Raw genomic sequence first — 24,024 nt, 5'->3', positions numbered from 1 at the left:
ATGTAAAGATCTCTCTATGTTTGGACTTAACATGGAAGCTTTATCTGGTTGCTATCTTTCATACACAAATACACAATCCTTTGGTGCTTTCAGGGTGTCCATGATAACAACAAGAATGAGGCATGAGAGAGAAATGAAGATCATTTCTATCTGCATTTACGGTTTGAAACGTTTAAGAGTTCTCAATGATTCTCCATTATTCAAACTTCAGGTGCCTCACCAAACCTAGCAAAGATCTCTCTTTCTCAAGTGTCTGTCTAGTTAATAAATTTCTTAGCGCATTTTGCTTGTGAATAAGTGAACCAGAAGAACATACATGTACGATCTTTGGAATGTTTTAAAGCTTTTAGTTTAAATGTCTATTTAAGTTTCATGTGATAGTTAAAATCAAACGTTTTAACAAGAACAATGGAAGTGAGCTAAAAAAAAAAAAAAAAAAAACCAACCATCTACCGGTTTTTCTGCAATCCATACTAAATCTGAAGCATACTATACGTCAAGGATTAAGAACAAAAGAGGAAAGAGTATTCCTTTAGAGTAACTCTCAAACTCGGGAGTCAAATCATTTCCATATTCCTTTTTTTCTTCTTCACATATGTTCAAAAGACACAAAGTAGCTAGAGAAGCATTACAAACTCCAAGAGTTTATTCGTAATTTGAGCTTACCATGCATGTGCTTAAAAACTTCCTTTGCTCCCTTTTAGCCGAAGTATCTCCCTTCTTGATTCAAGCTGCAAGAACCCAAACAAAAGATAAGAGATTTTGTACTTGAAGCAAGTGTAATAGAAGTATCAATTTGTGAGTTTTTCAAAGTATTTTTACCAGCTCCATCTCCAAAGTAATCATCCTCTCAGCTTGTTTCATCTGAGTATGCTTCAACTCCTTTACTTCCGATAATATCTACCATAGAAAAGCATATTCATAGTAGTTTCATTAGCGGTCATAAGCAAAACTGTTCGTTTTTTACGGTTCAGGGAACAATGGATGACCTAAACTTACCTCAGTCAATATATCCACGAAGGTGGGGGATCCCGTTTCCATCTTGAAATGATCCATACGTCCGATGTCATCAACCGCATCTCCTGTATTGGCATCCACAAGGAGATTTAGCTATACTTCTTTCCTCAGTCCCAGGAAATCTTCTCATCCTCCCAAGAATTAGGCACCATCGATGACGAAGCTGCTCCCATGTTACCCACAAAGCTCTGGAGTCCATCCTTATCCTTAGGGTCCTCCAAAATTTTGTTCAGTCCATCTAGATGGACTTGAAAGGAAGATGCTGCATCCCAATCGATGACTGAGCATGTATCCTCAGCAGGATCTTCCTTGCTAATGCTAGATCCTATTCTATTGTTGTTAGCTGTAGTAGAGGTTCCCTTTTGTGTTGGATGGAGATGTTGTTGATGATGATAAGGATTCACGTTGACATCTTCAACTTCCTTTGAAGCATTTCTGAAACGTCCACTGTCTTGGCGGAAAGACGGAACTTGAGAAGCAGATGTCGAAGATTCAACACCTTTACATGCTTGAGATGAAAGTTCATCTGAAGGTTTGAACAGATTGCTCCACTTATCAACGTGTGTTGCTCCTGCCTCACCTATCTGTGCAAGAGAAGATGCGGGAATTGGCTTTCTGAGTGGTGGTACAGCATCTTTGGATGTCGATATTGCCCTTACAGATGATGATGGTGAAAACAAACGGAGCAGCTTGTTTGTCTGACCTCGGTCTAGTTCAAACCAAAACATCTTTTCATCCTTGTAGTTCTCCGAAATTACTGGGCTGAACTTTTCTTCAGGCAAGGGCTCACACCACACTCGGACTCGGACCTTTACCTGTGACAAAAATTTGCAGAACGAGATACATTTCAATTTAGAAGACGTTTGGGTAAAACAGTTAAAGGAAGCGTTCTGTAGTAAGTAAAGGTACCTGAGCAGGATATGGACTTGGATCAGTCCCATTTGGAGACCAAGCTTTGGGATCAATGTTAAGTACTTTTCGTTCACTAGCAGCTTCAAAGATGCCGTGAACAGGAACAGCGTCAAACCAGGATCAATGTTCTTGATATAAGCCATGTGAGAGGGACTGGTAAACCTGTTCACAAATTAAAGAAATCTTCTAAAATAAAAAAAAATAACCTAAAATTGGAAAAAAAAATCCCCAATCTTCTATTAAAACATCGAAACCTAGAGCTAGAGGAGTGGAAAATTTCAGTTTTTTTTCACAAATCAGTGAACATGAAAACATCTAAAACACTAAAATCATCAAACCCAGAGACCTCTTCGAGACTAATTCAGCGAAAAAATCGACGAACCCAGAAAAGATTAATCAGAAAACATACCTATCGTGAATGACTCCAGAATTTATAGTTGAATCGTTTCTTTAATGGGCAAAAAAAAACTCTTCTTTCTCATGCAGATGGGCAAAATGTCCGCAATCGGCTAAGAGCATCTTTATAGGTAGGTTCTGATTTTTGGGTTCTTACATTTTTTAGTAATAAAAAGTGCACTTTTATAAGTTAAGAACTTTTGTTTGTTAATTAAATTTGTATTTCTCCAATGGTAAACTCTTAAAAGTGAGGTTCTTAGGTTAAAAAAAAATATATAATTTTTAAATGTTTAAACTATGAAGATTTTATATTGCATTCATAAACTTTTAAACATGCAAAACATAAAAACATATAAAAATAGAAGCAGAAATCACAAATGGGGACAAAGTTTAGTTGTAATTTTGATTTGTGCCAAATTTTTGCCACATATGCTCAACCAAATCATCCTTCAATTGTTGATGTTTTATTTGATTACAAACTTCCTTCCGCTTGCTCAGCATGGTCATCATATTGCTGACATTTGAATGTATATCTGAGTCCACATGTGAAGTTATGTTTGCTTCTACTTGTTCGAATTCTGCTGGATTTAACTGGTTGTACCCATCTCGTTCGTCCTCTACTATCATATTGTGAAGTATGATACACGCTCTCATAATCTTTCCAATTGTTTCCTTATCATGGACAAGAGCCAGATTTTTGTCTATGGCGAAGCGAGCTTGCAAGACTCCAAAAGCACGCTCGATCGACATCTTTACGGACAGCTTCTTGACATGTAGCAAAGAAGGATGCCTTTGGATCTTGTGGGAGTTTAATATATTGAATAAAAGTAGCCCATTTTGGATAAATACCATCAGTGAGATAGTAAGCCAAATGAAAGATTGTTGAAGGAGGAATGGTTTACTTTGAAGGAGAATGAAAGAGATGTGTTTACTTTTAAGGAGGAATGGTTTACTATATAAGGTGAGGTTTAACTTAGTTTGAAAACGTTTTGGGTTGTGTTGTTATTAGCAATCAATGACAATAAAACATGTTGGTGGGTGTTGTTATTAGTAATGCACAATAAGTATGATGTAGACATTTACCTAATCTAACACAACCAAACATTGAACTCAAACACACACTAAGCAATTTACAATAAGTCCACACAACTAATATTCAACCATTTATCACAACCACCAAACACAAAGCAATCAATCCAAGACTCAAGTCTTACCTAATTGATATCAAAAAGCAATTCGTAATACTTAAACACAAGTGCGAGAGATGCATCTGTTAAACAATTATACTCACTATAAGTCCACACAACTAATACACACGAAATTCAAGCTTACTTCAATCAATTTTAGACATATAGACAGAGCTGAGTACCTGAGTTGATGGAGTTATTGTTTTAAATGGCGGCTTCATCATTATATTTCAACCACGTGATCTGAATGAGAAGAAAAAAAAAATTATAGTAGACCATCTCGCCATGATGTATATCCAAGATGTATTCAACATACAATACAATCTAATAAGAGAGATAGATATGATACCTTTCTAATTTAGAGAGCTGTAGTTTTTTAAGAAGACCATCTCGCCATGAATTGAACAAGGTCTCTGCGAATACCCATCATTTTTTCAAACAAGCAGAACAAGAACAAGAGGATGACCAAGGATCATAGACCATAATAACTAAAGCAATGAGAAGATGTCGAATGTGAAAATAATCCAACCAACCAAAATAAGCTTTTCACCAGAGCGATTAAAGAGAAGCACACACAAACTAGATCCAATTTGATTATAAATCATCACTAGAACTAAAACTTAGGGCAATTTTGTTATAAGATTCGAGACTAACCAGAAGATAACCTATGGAATGATTCAATTAGCTCTGAATCACATGAATCAAGTTTTGGGATTCCCAACTTAACCTAAAATCCTAAAGCTACATCAATTCAGGTAAGCGGAGGAGGAAGAAGCAAAAAACATGCAATCTGATAAGAACGAAGGGAGAGAGATGATAAAAAAGCAGAGAAAGAGAGGAATCTTTTACAGAGATAGAATCATGCACCAGAGTCACGTTGAGATCTGCCGTCGGTGGAGATGATGAGTTAACGGGGTTGAACCGCCAGAGGTCACCCAAAATTGAATCATTCTTGTGCTTGCAATCGATTTTTGAGAGAAATCTCTACATCATCCGGGGATATCAGGGCGACCAGTTCCACCAAGGGGTAGATCGATTCCAGCGAGACCATAAGCATATTTATTTAAAATTATCGGGACTCATCCTCTCCCTGGATCGATTTTGCAGTCTCTACTTCGAGAAAGAGAGAGAAGTGGAAGAGAACGATAATCAACAAAAAAAAAAAAAAAAACTTTTGTGTTAAAACAACACCCAACAATATTCGAACACGTCGTCGTCTCTTATGGTGTCTTTAACCTCTTATTTAAGAGGCAATTCTTAACAATATTCTTAGTTTTTATTTAATTTTAAATAGATAAAACCTAAAAAATTGGGGCTAATAGGCCCCGATAATGATGCTCTAAGTACTCTTAGAACTGGCGAGGATATAAACATTCAAACCTGGTTTGCAGCAAGATTTTACTAGCCTTGAACTTATGATTTCATAGGTTGATTTTGTTTGAAATGGTTTTATCAACAGCTTAGTAAAACGTTTTTTTTTTAATATAATTTAACATTAAATTTTAAAAAAAATGTTCATGACACGTGGTTCAAAACAATTGTTTTGGAACCTCTAGACATGTTATTTTGTAATTGTTTTTGCATTTTTAATAAATAAGGGGAACTTCCCTCTTCTTACCAAAAAAAAAAAAAAAAAGCAAAGCAATTAAATCCTCCTTATAGTTTGACAACAAAGCATACAAAGTTACAAACACATGAAGAAACATTTTAATTCAATAAATAGATTGACAAAAATCAAAATTTTGAAAAAATAACAAGATGTTACTCAAGAGATGAAATAATTTAACTGAATTTAAATCAAATTTAGATTACAGAATAATAGAGATATTTTAAGAAATATATATATTTAAAAATTTATTGAAACTTAATAAATGAGATAAAAGCCTCATTTTAAAGATTCTATTCTATATTTGAACAAAATCTAATATTTTGGGGGAAAAATATAACAATCTGTTATGCATAATTTATAACAAGAAAAATATAAATTATAATCTATACTATTGAAAGAAAAGTCTCATAAAGATAATATATTTGTATATATTTGCGAAACATGTAATATTATGAGAAATTTGTGAAAATATCAGTGTCGATCATGATCACTAGTAGGACTAGTGTAGCACACAAACTAGCAAAGGTTTCTGAATCTCATTGATATTTTTGCTTTTGGTTGGTATAAAACAACTTGTCTTGTGAAGTTTCCTGTACGTTATTAAAAGTAGGACAAAATGCGTGGAATTTGATTATTCAAATGTAAAGACTCTTTTAAGTCTTTGCATTTTAACGTGAAGAACACTTGGTAGAAAGACTAGTAATAGTGAGTCAGTCAAGCTGTGTTGGATTTATTATCTTTGTGGAAATAGAGGCCCTGTTATTTTTCTTATCGCTATATTAGCGACCAGCGACACAAATATGTAAGGCAGGGGAGTGAAAAATGGAGGTGAGAGAAAAGAAAAGCTGTCGCCAGCGATCACTTTTATCATCACTGGTTCCAAAAACCCATCGCTGGAATTTTTAGCGATTGAACTCTTCTCCTTCTCCAGGAAGAAAAACAGTCGCTGTGATTAATGATGACAGTTATTCGAACAGGGCCAGAATGTATTATGATTATTATGTATATAAAAGAGATATGCGTATGAAACCATGTTATTTACCATCTCACAATTTCCAGTCTTCTTCATTATTTTTTAATCCAAGAAAAGTAAATGAAAGGCTTGTTGAATTCTTTTATTTTCTTGTTCATTTATCATTTTGAAGACGTGTTTGCGGCTCCTCCTACTAGACATTTTATGTGTCGTCCCGAGGGATGCACTTCTCGCTTTCAAAAACGAGTTTGAGATTGGGGAGCCTAATCCTTCTTGTATGGATTTTGGCATTGAATCTCATGGGAAGACAGAGTCATGGGGGAATAACAGCGACTGTTGTAGTTGGAAGGGTATCAAGTGCAATGCCAAAGTCCAGAGAAGTGGTTGGGCTAGACCTTCGCTGCAACTTTCTCCATGGCCGGTTTCATGCCAATAGCAGTCTTCAAAACCTTCCTTTTCTAACTACTCTTGACCTTTCATTTAACGATCTTAGTGGCCAAATCCCGTATTCCATTGGAAACATTTCTAATCTTATCAATCTCGGGCTTTCTGAAAATTATTTCAGTGGTCGGATTCCATCTTCTATTGGAAACCTTTTTCATCTCCTCTATCTCTACCTTAATGGTAATCAGTTTAGTGATCAGATTCCATCTTCAACTCGAAACCTCCATCAACTCACCGAGCTATGGCTTAATAATAATCAATTCTCTGGTCAAATTCCATCTTCGATTGGAAACCTTACTCATCTCACCACTCTCAACCTTGAGAAAAACAATCTCTTAGGTGAAATTCCATCTTCTTTTGGCAATCTAAACCAGCTGACCTACTTATTTGTTGGTAGCAATATGCTCAGTGGAAATTTTCCCAATGTACTATTGAACTTGACATGTTTGTTACAGTTAGATATCTACAACAATCAGTTCATTGGCGCGCTTCCTCCTAATATCACTTCACTATCAAACTTGATAAATATTGATGCAATTGACAATGCTTTCACTGGAACTATCCCTTCTTCGCTCTTCACCATTCCTTCTTTGACTGGAATTTATTTCCGTGATAACCAACTCAACGGTACTCTTGATTTTGGAAATACATCTTCACTGTCTAACCTAAAATGGTTAGTCATTGGCAACAACAACTTCAAAGGGCCAATCCCGAGATCCATTTCAAAATTAGTCAACCTTTCGGATCTTGACCTTTTTCATTTCGACACCCAAGGCCGCCCAGTTGACTTTAGTATCTTCTCGCATCTCAAGTCTCTCCAACTTCTGTTCCTTTCCTATTTGAACACCACCACTACGATTGACTTGTATGATATCTTATCATATTCCAGAAGCCTCTCTCAATTAGATCTCTCAGGCAACCATGTTTCAACAACAAACTCGGTTTCAAATCCCCTTTCAGATGAGATAGATTATTTGAGCTTATCAGGCTGCGGTATCACCGAGTTTCCAGAGCTCCTAAGAACCCTACATCGAATTGAGTCTCTAGACATCTCCAACAACAAAATCGAAGGTCAAGTTCCTACCTGGTTATGGACTCTACCAAAGTTGCACTTCGTGAATATTTCCACAAACACTTTCATCGGTTTCAAAAGATCAAAGAAGAAACAAGGATTATCCTCTGTCTGGAAATCGTCTATAGTTCACTTGCTTGGCTCCAACAACAACTTCACGGGCAAGATTCCTTCTTTCATATGTGCATTGCGTTCTCTAAGCACTCTCGATTTATCTAAAAATAACTTAAACGGTTCAATCCCTCGTTGTATGGGAAATCTCAATAGTACTCTTTCAAATCTAAACCTTCGGCAGAATAATCTTAGTGGAGGTATTCCAGAGGATATATTTGAAAGTCTAAGGTTGCTTGATGTCGGTCATAACCAACTTGTGGGAAAGCTTCCAAGATCTCTGAATGGTTTCTCAACTCTTGAAGTTTTGAACGTTGTAGGCAACAGAATCAACGACACGTTTCCCTTATGGTTGGCTTCTTTACAACAGCTACAAGTTCTTGTCCTTCGCTCCAATGCATTCCATGGACCAATACATCAAGCCTCGTTCCCTCAGTTGCGAATCATTGACATATCGCATAATCACTTTGATGGAAATTTGTCATCAGAGTACTTTGTTAAGTGGACAGCTATTACTATGATTCATTGGTAGAGATGGAGCTAGTACGTATCTTAAAAGTCTTAACAGCAATCGACTTTTCTGGAAACAAATTTGAAGGAGAGATACCAAAGTCCATCGGTCTATTGAAAGAGCTTCGTGAGCTTAACTTGTCCAACAATGCTTTCACTGGCCGCATCCCTTCCTCTATGGGGAACTTGATAGCTCTTGAGTCTTTGGACGTTTCACAAAACAAGCTTTCAGGAGAAATTCCACAAGAGCTAGGGGACCTCTCATTCCTTGCGTACATGAACTTCTCTCATAACCAGTTTTCAGGTCTAGTTCCAGGGGGAAATCAGTTTCAAACGCAGCCTTGCTCTTCCTTTGGAGATAATCCGGGACTTGTTGGCTCTTCTCTTGAAAAAGTTTGCAGAGATATTCACACACCACCAGCATCACATCAACAATATGAAACGACGGGATCAGACGAAGAAGAGGTGATTAGTTGGATAGCAGCTGCAATAGGATTGGTAACTGGTATTGTATCTGGTTTGACGTTTGGATACATATTGGTTTCCCACAAACCAGAGTGGTTCATGAACCCTTTTGGCCGAAACAATCGTAAAGGCAGCAGAAGCACCACAACTCACTAGAGAGAGGTAATGTTCCTAACTTTACTCGCCGAAATCAGAGGAAGAAGAGATGATTAGTTGGATAGCAGCTGCAATAGGATTCGTACCTGGTATTGTATCTGGTTTGACGTTTGGATACATATTGGTTTCCCACAAACCAGAGTGGTTCTTGAACCCTTTTGGCCGAAACAATCGTAAAGGCAGCAGAAGCACCACAACTCACTAGAGATAGGTAACATTAGAATAATTAATTAGGTAGATAAATTTTTAAAAATATGTCCGTAATTGATACCGAATTTTGTTTCGAATATCTCTTTGATCTTTCATTTCCGTATACTACACCCAGACAGAGTCAGAAGTTCTATTGCAGTGACTGAATTTTAAGAATGTAAAGATCCCTCTATGTTTGGACTTCACATGGAAGTTTTATGTGGTTGCTTTCTTACAGGACACAATCCTTTGGTGTTCATGGTGTCCAAGAAAACAACAAGAATGAGGCGTGAGAGAGAAAGCTCATACTATCTGCATTTATGGTTTGATAACGTTTAAGAGCTCTCATTGCTTCTCCATTATTCAACAAGGATGGAAACTTCAGGTGCCTCACCAAAACTAGCAAAGATCGATCTCTTTCTCAAGTGTCTAGTTAATAAATTTCTTAACGCATTTTGCTTGTGAATAAGTGAACCAGAAGAACATGTACAAGCTTTGAAAAGATTTAAAGCTTATGTAAGTTTCATGTAATAGTTAAAATCAAACCTTTTTATGTCGAAGAGCAATGGAAATGAGTAAAAAACTATCATATACCTATTTTTCAGTAAGACATACTGAAACTGAAGCATACCAAGTCAAATCATTTCCATATTCCTTTTTTTCTTCTTCACATATGTTCAAAAGACGAGAAGTAGCTAGAGAAGCATTACAAACTCCAAGGGTTTATTCTTAATTTGAGCTTACCATGCATGTGCTTAAAAACTTCCATTGCTCCCTTTTAGCCGAAGTATCTCCCTTCTTGATTCAAGCTGCAAGAACCCAAACAAAACAAAAAAAAAATAAGAGAATTTGTACTTGAAGTTCATAAATGCAAAAAAAAAAAGTATCAATTTGTGAATTTTGCGAAGTATTTTTACCAGCTCCATCTCCAAAGTACTCATCCTCTCAGCTTGTTTCATCTGAGTATGCTTCAACTCCTTCACTTCCGATAATATCTAGCATAGAAAAGCATATTCATAGTAGTTTCATTAGCGGTCATAAGCAAAACTGTTCGTTTTTTATGGTTCAGGGAACAATGGATGACCTAAACTTACCTCAGTCAATATATCCACGAAGGTGGGGGATCCCGTTTCCATCTTGAAATGATCCATACGTCCGATGTCATCAACCACATCTCCTGTAGTGGCGGAAACATAGGAGGATCCACAAGGAGATTTAGCTATGCTTCTTTCCTCAAAGTCCCCGGAAATCTTCTCATCCTCCCAAGAATTATGCACCATCGATGACGAAGCTGCTCCCATGTTACCCACAAAGCTCTGGAGACCATCCTTATCCTTAGGGTCCTCCAAAATCTTGTTCAGTCCATCTAGATGGACTTGAAAGGAAGATGCTGCATCCCAACCGATGACTGAATATGTATCCTCAGCAGGATCTTCCTTGCTAATGCTACATCCTATTCTATTGTTAGCTATAGTAGAGGTTCCCTTTTGTGTTGGATGGATAATTTTGTTAGTGATGATAAGGATTCACTTTGACATCTTCACCTTCCTTTGAAGCATTTCTGAAACCTCCACTGTCTTGGCGGAAAGACGGAACTTGAGAAGCAGATGTCCTAGATTCAACACCTTTACATGCTTGAGATGAAAGTTCATCTGAAGATTTGAACAGATTGCTCCACTTATTAACACGTGTTGCTCCTACGCCACTTATCTGTTCACAAACAAGCATCATTTACAAAAAAGTTCAAGGTTCAAAGGTTGAATAAATTTGCTCCAATACTGCTGTTCAAACTATTTGCCCCAATAAATCAGCTCATTAATACTTATCTCTTGTTTCTGCTATGATCAATCCAAAGATTATGGTGTAGTCTTGTAGACCATTGCCTCAGAACTCTCAAAGATCCAGGGAACTCAAACCATCGAACTCGTGACCATCGTGTGGCTCCAGATGAAGCGGATGCATATCATAACTACCAGAATTTATGTGGTTTTGGTCCTCGCTCTGACCAGGACTAGGTAACATGTCTTCATTTATGTCTCCAAGGAGTTCATCAATATCAAACAACTCATTAGGATCCCAAAGCTCCTGATCACTCGGCCAAGGCCAACCATAATCTCCAACAGTAAGCAAATCAGGTTGCAGTTGCAGTTGCTGTTCCTGCTGTAGCTATAGACATTGCTGCATCTCTTCTTCTTCCTGCTTTGCTTTCTCCTCTTCTTCCTGCTTTGGTCTCACCTCTTCCTTCATAGCTTCGCCCCAATACTGCTGTTCAAACTCTTTCAGCAAATCGTAATTCAGCACGGTGTCCATATTTTGATGTCCAACCGCACAATTGTTCATCCTGGTTTCACCAGACTCTTCCCGAAAATCTAATATCTGACTATATTGTTTACTTTCACAATCTGTATCTTCCTGCTTCACACAAATATCACTACAAAGAACCGCCTTATCCTCAAAGGTACACACCTCAGACTGACTCGACGTACTAGTAAACTCAGACCCAACACACTGCGGGAAGTTAAGACGAACCAACGAACCGTACATAACCCTAGCAGCTTCATCATAAGCGGAAGCAGCTTCTTCAGCAGTAGGAAAAGTACCAAGCCAAAGCCTATTCCCTCTATTAGGTTCCCGAATCTCTGCAACCCATTTACCCCAAATCCTTTGTCTAACACCTCTAAAACTACAGTGAGGATTCTCAGGTCCTCCTTTACCTTTCATACAACCTTTCTTAGACCCTTTGGCAGGAACCTTGCGTCTGGGTTTCTCTCCTTGTATAATAATCGAAGCTTCAACAGTCTCGTTGTACTCTTTCCACTTCTTTAACCTATCAGCTACTGTTAAACCATCTGCTCGAGCCCTTGATTTCCTTTTCTTCTGTGTACTGGTTCCGGTTTGATCATATATAGCCATCGTCCTCTTAGTCGCAATCACAGAATCTACAAGATAGGTTAAATAAATAAAAAAAAGTTTCGACTCAGTCTCTTTCTCACAATTCCACAAAAACAGAAAATTTATGGAGTCAAACAGAGAATTTATAGTTATATAGAGAGAGGCACAGAAACAACTTGGGCACCAAGGGTGTATTTACTTGCTCACCGAGTTTTACTTTATTTAATAGAAAAGGAAAAAATCGGAACTGAAATTTCCCAATTTTGTTTTTGCCGAATCTTCGGGAGCAAGCTAACGATTGTAAAAAGCCACTCTCAAAAATTAAAGAAATCTTCTAAAATAAAAATACCCTAAAATTGGAAAAAAAAAAAATCCCCAATCTTCTTTAAAACATCGAAACCTAGAAAAGTGGAAAACTTTCAGTTTTTTTTTCACAAATCAGTGAACACGAAAACATCTAAAACCCTAATCATCAAACCCAAATACTGATTCGGCGAAAAAATCGACGAACCCAGAAAAGATTAATCAGAAAACATACCTATCGTGAATGACTCCAGGATTTAGAGTCGCGTCTCTTCTTTAATGGGGAAATACAAAAATCTCTTCTTCTTTCTCACGCAGATGATCTTTGTTGTTCGTTGTTAATATGAAATCGATCAAAAATCAAATCTTCTTCGGAAGCTTTCTTCGCTTTCTTTGTATGTTCTTTCTAGCGTCTCTCTCTCTCTTTTTTGGTGACGATTTTAAGTTTTTACCAGAAATAAAAAAATATTAGGGTCGAAGTGGAATTTATAACTTTGTTTAGATATTTTAATGAGAGTAGAAGTGACATGGCACTTATTAATACTCGAGCTCTGGATCAGATCATAAACCAGGTGAGGACACGTGTTGAAATCGTCACCACTTAAAAACACGCTCTTAATACGGGTAAGCAATTGAATCCTACTGAGAAAAGACATAAAGAAACAGATTTAACTCAATAATAATACATTGAAAAAAAGAAAAAGTTTGGAAAATAACAAAAGGTTACTCAAGGTGCAATATTTTAGTTGAATTTAAATCAAATTTAGGTTACAGAATAATAATATAAATATTTTAAGTAATTTATATTTAAAAATTAATAAAAACTTAATTATTAAGACAAAAGTCTCATTTTAAAGATTATATTCTATATTTGAACAAAATCTAATATTTTGAGAAAAAGAAAATTTAACAATCTATTATTCATAATTTTAACAAAAAAAAAGAATACAAATACATATTTTTATATTTTTTAAGTATAAGTATTGAGAATATTATTTCTTTTCTTATTTTATCAATATATTAAAAACTGAATTATATATCCAAATACACAAAGTAATCACAATTCACAACCAGAGTTTATCATTATTTGGGCTCGCTCTTCTTTATCTCGGATATTTGATTTCTATGAGTTCGGTGGCTTATGGTCAAATGGGCCTGTATTTTATTTTTATTCCTCTATACTATTGGGCCTTAGCCTTTTCGGATATTTTTTTTTTTGCACAAAATTGATACATCCATGTTGGATGGAAAATCTTGACATCTCAACAATTTTTGAAGTTTCCCCTACTGTACGTAATTAAGAATGTGCGGAACTTGAATATTCAAACGTAAAGAGCATCTTTAACGGGATCTCTTAGCCCCAAATTCTTAGGTTTAAGTTATTTAAAATTAAATCAAAATTGTGAATTTTAGTAAGAATTGCCTCTTAGAGCTTCTCCAACGAGGGGATTTAGCAGGCCTCTTATCTTTAATTTGGGCCAAAAATAAATCAAAAACACAGATAATAATAATAGGCAGTTCTAATTGGATCAATAAGAAATTAAGAAGTGCCTCTTATTGATACGTGTCAGCTTCTTGTTCGATGTTGTTTTAATACTTAAAAAAAAATTATATCGACTCATTTTTCTTCTTCTTTCTCTCTTTCTCGATAATATCTTTGCAAGGCTAGATCGACCAGAACGACAATCAGAGGAGATGGATGGTTATATGAGGTGATCGGAAGTTTTATCATCATCTCCACCGTGGCCGAGTGTCAACGTCGACTGTGGTGCAGCTAATCGGCGAGTCGATTCATGGAAAACGGTGAGTCTCTATTATTATACAATTGTCTTTGTCATGGTACGTTTCTATTTCTGTTTGTATGAATTAGTGTTTAGTTAAGGTTTAGAGATTAGGGTTCTTTGATTTCGGAAATTAGGGCTCTTCGAAATCAGTTTATTTATGTGTTCGTAGGCATGATTGAACTTAGTGTTAATGAAATTAGCCATGATTGAAGATGAGTTTAGGCATATATTGTCTTTTTTCATCGGTCTTGTCTTCATACAGCTCTACGGCTTGTTCTGGTTTTCTTATTTGTATCTCTGCTATTTGCTTCAATCAATAAGTAGTCTCTTGAATATGATAAGTTTTTGCTAATTTAATCTATGTATTTCTGTTTTTGTTGAGGTTAATTTGGAGAAACTGCAATTGGAGATGGTTTATGAGCTGGTTTGGAAGAAATCAAATCAGTCTACTACTTCACTGACCAACTCCACACTTTTAGCTTCAAATGCAGCTCCTAACAGGGATTTCCCTCCAATCACCAACTAGTTATTTCGTGTTTTTACTAAAAGCTCTGACAAATATTGGCAGGGGCTAGATGGTGAAGCTATGGAGCCTATGATCAAGGAATTGGAAGAAGATAGAGAAGAATCACAAGATCCAGAGATTGAGTTTGCAATAGCAGGTGCAGTTCGGGAATATGGTGGTCTGGAAATTTTACTTGATATGATCAAGGTAAGCTTCGTAAAACTATAAACGAAACTGGGATCCGCCCACTCTCTGTCACTGCTCTGTATACTTACATTGGTCTGTCTTTAGTGTTTTAGTGCACTTTTAGATACATCGTGAAGAGGAATACTTATATTACCTGATAGATTTAAGATATCGTAACCTCTGTAACTAACTCTTTATTGCTAACCCAAACACTAACACACTATAGACGAAGGCAAGCACATCACAAGCTCTTCACCTAACGAATATCAGAGACGAAAGCACATCACTCTCACACTAACCATTAGAGAGCACATGACTCTCTCACTTAGCACATCGCTACATTCAACAACAATAAGCATCACCCTCCCCACGCACACATAGCTTGTATTTAAAGAGAAGAATTTCAACGGCAACACTTCTAAATGAGAAAGAGTCTCTGCCCTCCTTAGCCAAGTCAGCTCATTCAACTAATCTTCTTTAAAACCGATTGTGTTGATACACCAATCGTATCAATACTTCCCCCTTTGAAATCAAGCTTGTCCTCAAGCTTGGTAAAAGAAAGAAACTAGCAGCTTCTGAAACTCATTTGTGGTGCTGCTTGTTTGGCCACTTCTTTTATTGTGTTTCTGGTTTGTAATTGAACCTCCAAGTCTTTTTACACTTTCTCTTCTTCTGTATTTGTTGTAGATGAATTTGCAGCATATTTCTTTTTGTGTTACTCACTGAAATAGTTGTTACTGCCCACAATAGATGATCCACGGCTAGTATATTCCCCTTTGAAGAGATTTCCTCAAGAACTATGCTCTCAATTCTCAGCTTGTTCTCAAGTAGTGGAAATAAATCTCCCTCTAAATAATTGTGAACCTCTATTCTCATTTCTGCCCCATAGTCCAGTCTCGGTCTTGTCCAAAAGCACACTGTAAAACTATGATAAAACATCAAAATCTCATTCTCCAAACCTGTGGTAGCCTCCCCATTACTTCCCCCACTGAGAGCTAGCTTGTCCTCAAGCTTGAAATGAGGAAACTGAAACGCTCTAACAGCAATTTGCAACTCAGTAAGTCGTGAAAGAGACTGTACTATAACTGCAGCCATTGGTTTTCCATTTATAGCTTGAAAACATAGCACTCCCTGAGCAATCAAAACAGCAACATCACAATCAGGCCATGAATCACCAATATGAAAATTCACACTGTCTTTGTGAATTCTGGAAATTGGAGAAGTTGCAGGCTTTGTCTTATGAACAAACTGAATGCAAATCAAGCGCCCAAGTAAAAGTGCTTTACTTCACCACTTGTGATACACTTGAAACTGTGCATTACCATGGATAAACTATGTCATGAGTGTTGCATCTCAGTCTTGAAAAGTTGTGTTGACTGCAGGAACCCTTGTTAAGCTAACTGCATACTCTAGAATATCCATTACTAGTCTAGTTTGTAACCGCAGCTTCCCATACTCCTTTGGATACGCTGGCAAGACCTTGAATCCTTGAAAAATCAACTCAGACACAGCTTGCATCCCAGGGCCTGCATCTATTTTTGCTTCCTTGAGTGGGAGTGTTGTCGCTTCCCCTGATTCCACTTGACACAAGAACATGAGCTTCTTATCCCCATGCAGAAGCTGCTTCATACCTCTTGGATCATGCAACATCCTCATTCTAGACATCACCCTTGACATGTGAGCTTGCTTGTTCAGTTTCAGATTCTGAAATCTTTTCTTCTTCCTCACTAAACCAATGTTATGATCCATTTGTGATCCCTTGGTCGACATAACCATGTTTTTGAACTTAAATTTCCATGTCTTAGGAGACAAACTCAGCTTCTTCTTTTTCTGAAGTCTATGGCTTATAGGGAACAATCCATCAAACACCTTATGTGCATTTTTCTTGTTCTTAACACATTCAAAACCAGATTGTGGATATTCCCGATTTCTCCACACAGTTTCAGTTGGCCATTCCCCCAAAACAGTCAATGGTTCATTGCAAAATTTAAGGCTAGGTTCCAATTCTGAATTCGATACCTTAGGTTGTGCAACACCATCAACCTCCATGTTTGTTTGATCAATCTCTCGCATCGAATCCTTGTGCAAAAACACCTCAGATGGAGAACAATGCTTCACCGGAGAAAATCGAGCCAACAATCTCTGCTTAAAGACACTCCAATCCATGATTTTCTCTTTATTCATCTCTCGCATAAACCATGTCAATGCAACTCCGTCTAAAAACAAGAAGACTAGATCAAGTTTCGCATCATCTGAGAAACAACCACGATTGAAAAGCCTCTCCACTTTTGGGATCCACAGCGACAGATCTGTTCCGGTGAACATAGGCGTATCCATACAACCATCATCGTCATAGATCACAGATTCCACCGTCTTCATCGCGTTGAAGCTCCGATCACAGTTTCACCGCACCAATGATAGATTTAAGATATCGTAACCTCTGTAACTAACTCTTTATTGGTAACCCAAACACTAACACACCATAGACGAAGGCAAGCACATCACAAGCTCTTCACCTAACGAATATCAGAGACGAGAGCACATCACTCTCACACTAACCATCAGAGAGCACATGACTCTCTCACTTAGCACATCGCTACATTCAACAACAATAAGCATCACCCTCCCCACACACACATAGCTTGTATTTAAAGAGAAAAATTTCAACGGCAACACTTCTAAATGAGAAAGAGTCTCTGCCCTCCTTAGCCAAGTCAGCTCATTCAACTAATCTTCTTTAAAACCGATTGTGTTGATACACCAATCGTATCATTACCAAAGTGGCTTTTTAAGATAAATTTAATGTATTTGAACGAAGTTGATTAAGACTTAAGATCGCAGATTAAATTTATATTGATCATTTTGCACTTTGCAGAGTTTACGAGATGACTTCAAATCTAACCATAACCAAGAAGAGATGGTTGCAGTTCTTGATCTCTTAAACCATTGCTGCAAGATTAGAGAGAACAGGCGATCCTTACTTAACATATGGCGAGCCTGCAGCTATGGAAGCACTCAGAGCATTTTTAGCCATTACCTGCAAAACTAGTCGAAATTTGATCAGCTTCAGTAACGTCATGAGGAGAACCCCAAGGACGACAGCATTGCTCAGCAAGCGGCGAAGCAGAAGTTTACTGTGGAGAATTTTGTCCCTTTTTCCATAATTTTGTCCCTTGGTCGGAATTTGATCAGCGGCGAAACAATATTTGAACTCTCAACCTCTCTTTTATATTGTTTCTTGTGATCAGTTTGGTCAGAGAGACCATAGTAGACTTGTGAGGAGCAAAAAATTTAAAAAGTAAAAACCCCAATAAGAACTTCACCATTGGAGGAGCAAAATTTTAATAACTCTTTCACAAGTTCTTATTTTCAAAAAATACAAAATATAATCTTAAAATTTTTTAAAACCTCAAAATAGCATCCTCATCATCTAATTGAATTGAGTATGTTCTTTATTTTGCAAATAGGAGCTCAAAGAAATAATCGAGCTAGTTAAGGAGAAGAACAGTAGGAAAAGGATGGGTATTCGCAGAGACCTTGTTACCATTCATGGCCAGATGGTCCTCTTAAAAAAACTACAGCTCTCTGAAGACTGGTTTCTTATTATTATATGTTGTGCGGGTCTGCCATGGTTTGAACTTTGAAGGTGAAGACGAAGAAGAAGACTCTCGCTTCAACAAATCCTTTTTAAGTCTAAGAGTAGACTGAGATATTTTCCTTTTGTTTCTCCTTATTGTTAGAAATTTGCTTATTGACTCTGTTTTGTTTACTCTACTAAACAGCAACTGATCTATTTTCTTCTCTCTTGCAGGAACAAACCCGTCAGCTCACACAAAGACATCTTCACAGAGAGAGACATCGTCTAAGCAGGCATGCAGTTTCTTTTCACCCTTTGGATTTAAGTTTTGATCTCTTATCTTAAATACTAACGTTGGTTCTTCTGATTCACTGAGCAGAGAAGAGAGATATGGACAAATCCTATATCGTTGACATGTAAGTTTTCTCTTTTTTTGTTTGTTCTATTTCTTTCATGTTTATCCCCCAGCCAATGCGTTCTGTAATATGTTTTATTGATCTACCAGCAAATCATCTTTTGTCTTCTTCTCTTTTTCTCTTTTGCAGGAAGAATGGCAAGGGCTAACCAAGCTGGATCACACATAGACGTCTTCTATTTCATTAACAAAAGAAGTGTTATGAATTTCTTATTGATGTTAATGTTTAAATTCAGACTTGATAACTAAAGATGGTTTCTCCTAATTTTTTTATGTGCAGATCGGAGATGGTTTGAAGAATGATGAAGGATACTCAATATTGCTTAAGGGAAGACCGAGAGAATGGTTCACTTTCTTCCCATTATCACTACGGATGATGATTCCTTTCGAGGGTTTTCAATTTGGCTCTTACAAATTTAACTAACGATGCTTCTTCTTCTTAATTCTGTATGTGCAGATCAATGGTTTGAACTATGAATTATGTAATTCCGACTTTGGGAATTTATTAGGGTTTATGTATATTTTCTGGTTTTTCTCATTCGTGTTGATGTTTTAATTCAGAGACTTGATAACTAATTCTCTAATTTTTTTTTTTTCAAAACTAAGAACCTCACTCTTATAAGTACAATTTTAATTAACAAACAATAGATTCTTATTTCATAGAAGTACACTTTTTAATATTAAAAAATGTAAGAACCCAAAAATACAAACCTACCAATAAAGATGCTCTAAAGACTTTTTAAAGTCTTTGCGTTTCAACGTAAAGAACACTTGGTAGAAAGACTAGTTATATACTGAGTCAGTCAAGCTGTGTTGGATTTATTATCTTAGTGGAGTACAGTGTATTATGATTATGTCTATAAAAGAGAGCACGAAACCATGTTAATTATTTACCATCTCACAATTTCCTTGTTTTCTTCATTCTCTTTTTTCAAAAAAAAATCAAGAAAATTAAAATGAAAGGCTTCGGGAACTCGACGAGTATCATTCCTAATATTACTCTTTCTTTTATTTTCTTTTTCGTTTGTTATTTCCAAGACGTGCTTGCGGCTCCTCCTACTACTAGGCAGTATTTTTTGTGTCGTCCCGAACAAAGGGATGCACTTCTCGCTTTCAAAAACGAGTTTCATATTGGGAAGCTTAATCCTTCTTGTATGGATTTAAGCATTGAATCTTATCGGAAGACGAAGTCATGGGGGAATAACAGCGACTGCTGTAGTTGGAAGGGTATCAAGTGCAATGCCAAGTCCGGAGATGTGGTCGAGCTAAACCTTCGCTGCAGCTTTCTCCATGGACGGTTACATTCCAATAGCAGTCTTCAAAACCTTCCTTTTCTAACCACTCTTGACCTTGCAATTAATGCTTTTAATGGTCCAATCCCTTCTTCGATTGGAAACCTTCCTCAACTCACCTATCTCATCCTTTGGCGAAATAATTTCAGTGGTCGGATTCCATCTTCGATTGGAAACCTTTTTCATCTCACCTCTCTTCGACTTTCGCTTAATAATTTCAGTGGTCAAATCCCAGATTCCATTGGAAACCTTTCTAATCTCACATTTCTCTCACTCAGGTATAATCATTTCAGTGATCGGATTCCATCTTCGATTGGAAACCTTACTCAACTCATCGCTCTCGACCTTTCTTTTAATCAATTTTCTGGTGAAATCCCATCTTCTTTTGGAAATCTAAACCACCTGACCAGAATATATGTTGGTGAAAATATGCTCAGTGGAGCTATCCCTTCTTCTCTCTTCACCATTCCTTCTTTGACATATATTATTTTGAATGATAACCAACTCAACGGCACTCTTGAGTTTGGGAATACATCTTCTTCACCGTCTAACCTACAAGAGTTAGACATTGGCAACAACAACTTCAAAGGGCCAATCCCGAGATCCATTTCCAAATTTGTCAACCTTTCGAGACTTGACCTTTCTCCTTTCGACACCCAAGGCCGCCCAGTTGACTTTTGTATCTTCTCGCATCTCAAGTCACTCGAATATCTTGACATATCCTATTTGAACACCACCACTATAATTGACTTGAATGATATCTTATCATATTCCAAAAGCCTCTCTTATTTAGATCTCTCAGGCAACCATGTTTCAACAACAAACAAGAGTTTTGTTTCAAATCCCCTTACACAGGAGATATATTCTTTGAGCTTATCAGGCTGCGGTATCACCGAGTTTCCAGCAGAGCTCCTAAGAACCTTACATGGAATGAGGAGTCTAGACATCTCCAACAACAAAATCGAAGGTCAAGTCCCTGCCTGGTTATGGACTCTACCAAATTTGACGTACGTGAATCTTTCCAACAACACTTTCATTGGTTTCGAAAAATCAAAGAAGAAACAATCTGTGAGTTACTTGCTTGGCTCCAACAACAACTTCACCGGAAATATTCCTTCTTTCATATGTGAGTTGCGTTCTCTATACACTCTCGATTTATCTGAAAACAACTTTAACGGTTCAATCCCTCCTTGTTTGGGAAATTTCAAGAGTAGTCTTTCAGTTTTAAACCTTCGGCAGAATAATCTTAGTGGAGGTCTTCCAGAGGATATATTTGAAAGTCTAAGGTCGCTTGACGTCGGTCATAACCAACTTGTGGGAAAGCTTCCTAGATCTTTGATCCGTTTATCTACTCTTGAAGTTTTGAACGTGGAAAGCAACAGAATCAACGACACGTTTCCCTTCTGGTTGGGTTCTCTACAAAAGCTACAAGTTCTTGTCCTTCGCTCCAATGCGTTCCATGGACCAATACATCAAGCCTCGTTCCCTCAGTTGCGAATCATCGACATATCACATAATCACTTCGCTGGAACTTTGCCATCAGAGTACTTTTCGAAGTGGACTGCTATATCATCACTTGGGACCGACGACGATCAGTCTTCCCAAAAGTACATGGGAGAAGGAGATGGATTAGGCTATTACCATGATTCATTGGTTTTGGTGAATAAAGGTGTAGAGATGGAACTGGTACTTATCTTAAAAATCTTAACAGCAATCGACTTTTCTGGAAACAAATTTGCAGGAGAGATTCCAAAGTCCATTGGTCTAATGAAAGAGCTTTGTGTGCTCAACTTGTCAAACAATGCATTCACTGGCCGCATCCCTTCATCATTGGGGAACCTCACAGCTCTCGAGTCTTTGGACGTTTCCCAAAACAAGCTTTCAGGAGAAATTCCACAAGAGCTAGGGGACCTCTCATTCCTTGCGTACATGAACTTCTCTCATAACCAGCTTTCAGGTCTAGTTCCAGGGGGCACTCAGTTTCAGACGCAGAATTGCTCTTCTTTCGAGGGAAACCTGGGACTTTTCGGCCCTTCTTTTGATGAAGTTTGTAGAGATGCTCACACGCCAGCATCACATCAGCAGTATGAAACACCGGAATCAGAGGAAGCAGACGAAGAGGTGATTAGTTGGATAGCAGCTGCGATAGGATTCATACCTGGTATTTCCTTTGGATTTACGATTGGATACATATTGGTTTCTCACAAACCAAAGTGGTTCACGAACCCTTTCGGCCGAAACAATCGTAGACGGAGAAGCACTACAACTCACTAGAGAGAGGTAATGTTCCTAACTTTTTAACGAATGTTTTTAGCAAACATTAGAGCAGTTAATTAGGTGGATAATTGTTTAACGTCCGTAATTGATACCGAATTTTGTTTCCAATATCTCTTTGATCTTTCATTTCCGTATACTACACCCAGACAGAATCAGAAGTTCTATTTCAGTGATGAACTGCTGAATTTTAAGAATGTAAAGATCCCTCTAAACTCCACAAGGAAGTTTTATCTGGTTGCTTTCTTACATACACAATCCTTTGGTGCTTTCAGGGTGTCCAAGAAAACAGCAAGAATGAGGCGTGAGAGAGAAAGCTCATACTATATGCATTTATGGTTTGATAACGTTTAAGAGCTCTCATTGCTTCTCCATTATTCAACAAGGATGGAAACTTCAGGTGCCTCACCAAAACTAGCAAAGATCTCTTGTTCTCAAGTGTCTAGTTAATAAATTTCTTAGCGCATTTTGCTTGTGAATAAGTGAACCAGAAGAACATGTACGATCTTTGGAATGTTTTAAAGCTTTTAGTTTAAATGTCAATGTAAGTTTCATGTAATAGTTAAAATCAAACCTTTTTATGTCGAAGAGCAATGGAAGTGAGTAAAAAACTATCATATACCTATTTTTCAGCAAGATATACTGAAACTGAAGCATACCAAGTCAAGGATTATCAATAAAAGAAGAAAGTGTGTTCCTTTAGAGTAACTTTCAAACTCGGGAGTCAAATCATTTCCATATTCCTTTTTTTCCTTCACATATGTTCAAAAGACAAGAAGTAGCTAGAGAAGCATTACATACTCCAAGAGTTTATTCTTAATTTGAGCTTACCATGCATGTGCTTAAAAACTTCCATTGCTCCCTTTTAGCCGAAGTATCTCCCTTCTTGATTCAAGCTTCAAGAACCCAAACAAAAGATAAGAGAGTTTGTACTAGAAGCAAGTGTAATAGAAGTATCAATTTGTGAGTTTTGCAAAGTATTTTTACCAGCTCCATCTCCAAAGTAATCATCCTCCCAGCTTGTTTCATCTGAGTATGCTTCAACTCCTTTACTTCCGACAATATCTAGCATAGAAAAGCATATTCATAGTAGTTTCATTAGCGGTCATAAGCAAAACTGTTCGTTTTTTATGGTTGACCTACACTTACCTCAGTCAATATATCCCCAAAGGTGGGGGATCCCGTTTCCATCTTGAAATGATCCATACGTCCAATGTCATCAACCACATCTCCTGTAGTGGCGGAAACATAGGAGGATCCACAGGGAGATTTAGCTATACTTCTTTCCTCAAAGTCCCAGGAAATCTTCTCAAGGCACCATCGATGACGAAGCTGCTCCCATGTTACCCACGAAGCTCTGGAGACCATCCTTATCCTTAGGGTCCTCCAAAATCTTGTTCAGTCCATCTAGATGGACTTGAAAGGAAGATGCTGCATCCCAATTGATGACTGAATATGTATCCTCAGCAGGATCTTCCTTGCTAATGCTAGATCCTATTCTATTGTTTGCTGTAGTAGAGGTTCCCTTTTGTGTTGGATGGAGATGTTGTTGATGATGATAAGGATTCACGTTGACATCTTCAACTTCCTTTAAAGCATTTCTGAAACCTCCACTGTCTTGGCGGAAAGACGGAACTTGAGAAGCAGATGTCGAAGATTCAACACCTTTACATGTTTGAGATGAAAGTTCATCTGAAGGTTTGAACAGATTGCTCCACTTATCAACACGTGTTGCTCCTGCCTCACCTATCTGTA

At 37.4% G+C, this 24,024-nt stretch overlaps 2 protein-coding genes, 2 long non-coding RNA genes and 4 pseudogenes across 9 annotated transcripts; 3 read left to right on the top strand and 5 right to left on the bottom strand.

The window, feature by feature from the left end:
* Positions 1-503: 503 nt before the first annotated feature.
* LOC104764832 (uncharacterized) lies at positions 504-2,091 on the bottom strand (annotated as a pseudogene). Its single transcript, XR_015591177.1, has 4 exons — positions 1,927-2,091; positions 1,000-1,832; positions 823-900; positions 504-731 (listed from the first exon to the last, which is right to left on the bottom strand). The product of XR_015591177.1 is annotated as an uncharacterized LOC104764832 (transcript).
* A 624-nt stretch (positions 2,092-2,715) lies between these two features.
* LOC147920167 (uncharacterized) lies at positions 2,716-3,075 on the bottom strand. Its single transcript, XM_087503146.1, has one exon. The coding sequence runs from the start codon at positions 3,073-3,075 to the stop codon at positions 2,716-2,718; it is 360 nt and encodes a 119-aa protein (XP_087359272.1).
* A 3,139-nt stretch (positions 3,076-6,214) lies between these two features.
* On the top strand, positions 6,215-9,673 carry LOC147920166 (receptor-like protein 53 pseudogene; annotated as a pseudogene). The gene has a single exon (XR_015591175.1). The product of XR_015591175.1 is annotated as a receptor-like protein 53 pseudogene (transcript).
* On the bottom strand, positions 9,614-10,566 carry LOC104764834 (uncharacterized). Its single transcript, XM_019241145.2, has 3 exons — positions 10,136-10,566; positions 9,959-10,036; positions 9,614-9,850 (listed from the first exon to the last, which is right to left on the bottom strand). The coding sequence occupies exons 1-3, from the start codon at positions 10,340-10,342 to the stop codon at positions 9,797-9,799; spliced, it is 339 nt and encodes a 112-aa protein (XP_019096690.2). The 5' UTR covers positions 10,343-10,566; the 3' UTR covers positions 9,614-9,796.
* Positions 10,567-10,783: 217 nt separating this feature from the next.
* Positions 10,784-12,614, bottom strand: LOC104764829 (dehydration-responsive element-binding protein 2B pseudogene; annotated as a pseudogene). Its single transcript, XR_015591178.1, has 2 exons — positions 12,472-12,614; positions 10,784-11,980 (listed from the first exon to the last, which is right to left on the bottom strand). The product of XR_015591178.1 is annotated as a dehydration-responsive element-binding protein 2B pseudogene (transcript).
* Positions 12,615-13,820: 1,206 nt separating this feature from the next.
* LOC104764835 (uncharacterized) lies at positions 13,821-19,241 on the top strand. Of its 2 annotated transcripts, XR_015591179.1 has the most exons (8): positions 13,821-14,039; positions 14,403-14,732; positions 17,587-18,357; positions 18,523-18,581; positions 18,668-18,704; positions 18,834-18,899; positions 18,984-19,048; positions 19,161-19,241. It is a non-coding gene; the product is annotated as an uncharacterized LOC104764835 (long non-coding RNA). The 2 variants fall into 2 exon arrangements; XR_763788.3 differs by having other exon boundaries at positions 18,984-19,189.
* Positions 19,242-19,535: 294 nt separating this feature from the next.
* Positions 19,536-22,883, top strand: LOC104764803 (receptor-like protein 53 pseudogene; annotated as a pseudogene). Its single transcript, XR_015591176.1, has 2 exons — positions 19,536-22,275; positions 22,545-22,883. The product of XR_015591176.1 is annotated as a receptor-like protein 53 pseudogene (transcript).
* Positions 22,884-22,974: 91 nt separating this feature from the next.
* LOC104764804 (uncharacterized) lies at positions 22,975-23,340 on the bottom strand. Its single transcript, XR_015591180.1, has 2 exons — positions 23,257-23,340; positions 22,975-23,165 (listed from the first exon to the last, which is right to left on the bottom strand). It is a non-coding gene; the product is annotated as an uncharacterized LOC104764804 (long non-coding RNA).
* Positions 23,341-24,024: the final 684 nt, after the last annotated feature.

The sequence above is a fragment of the Camelina sativa genome, chromosome 19 (assembly GCF_030686135.1).
Source record: "Camelina sativa cultivar CO46 ecotype springtype chromosome 19, ASM3068613v1".
NCBI classification, from domain to species: Eukaryota; Viridiplantae; Streptophyta; class Magnoliopsida; order Brassicales; family Brassicaceae; genus Camelina; species Camelina sativa.
The sequence above is the reverse complement of the archived record's forward strand: the minus strand, read 5'-3'. Positions and strand labels throughout refer to the sequence as shown.

What these genes read in the sequence shown, in the direction of transcription:
- LOC147920167 (XM_087503146.1), bottom strand. Translation starts at nt 3,075, where the DNA reads ATGTCGATCGAGCGTGCTTTTGGAGTCTTGCAAGCTCGCTTCGCCATA.
- LOC104764834 (XM_019241145.2), bottom strand. Translation starts at nt 10,342, where the DNA reads ATGGGAGCAGCTTCGTCATCGATGGTGCATAATTCTTGGGAGGATGAG. An exon ending in TCGTGGATATATTGACTGAG is followed by an intron (nt 10,037 to 10,135) that starts GTAAGTTTAGGT and finishes TTTCTATGCTAG; the next exon opens with ATATTATCGGAAGTGAAGGA. An exon ending in GTACTTTGGAGATGGAGCTG is followed by an intron (nt 9,851 to 9,958) that starts GTAAAAATACTT and finishes GGGTTCTTGCAG; the next exon opens with CTTGAATCAAGAAGGGAGAT.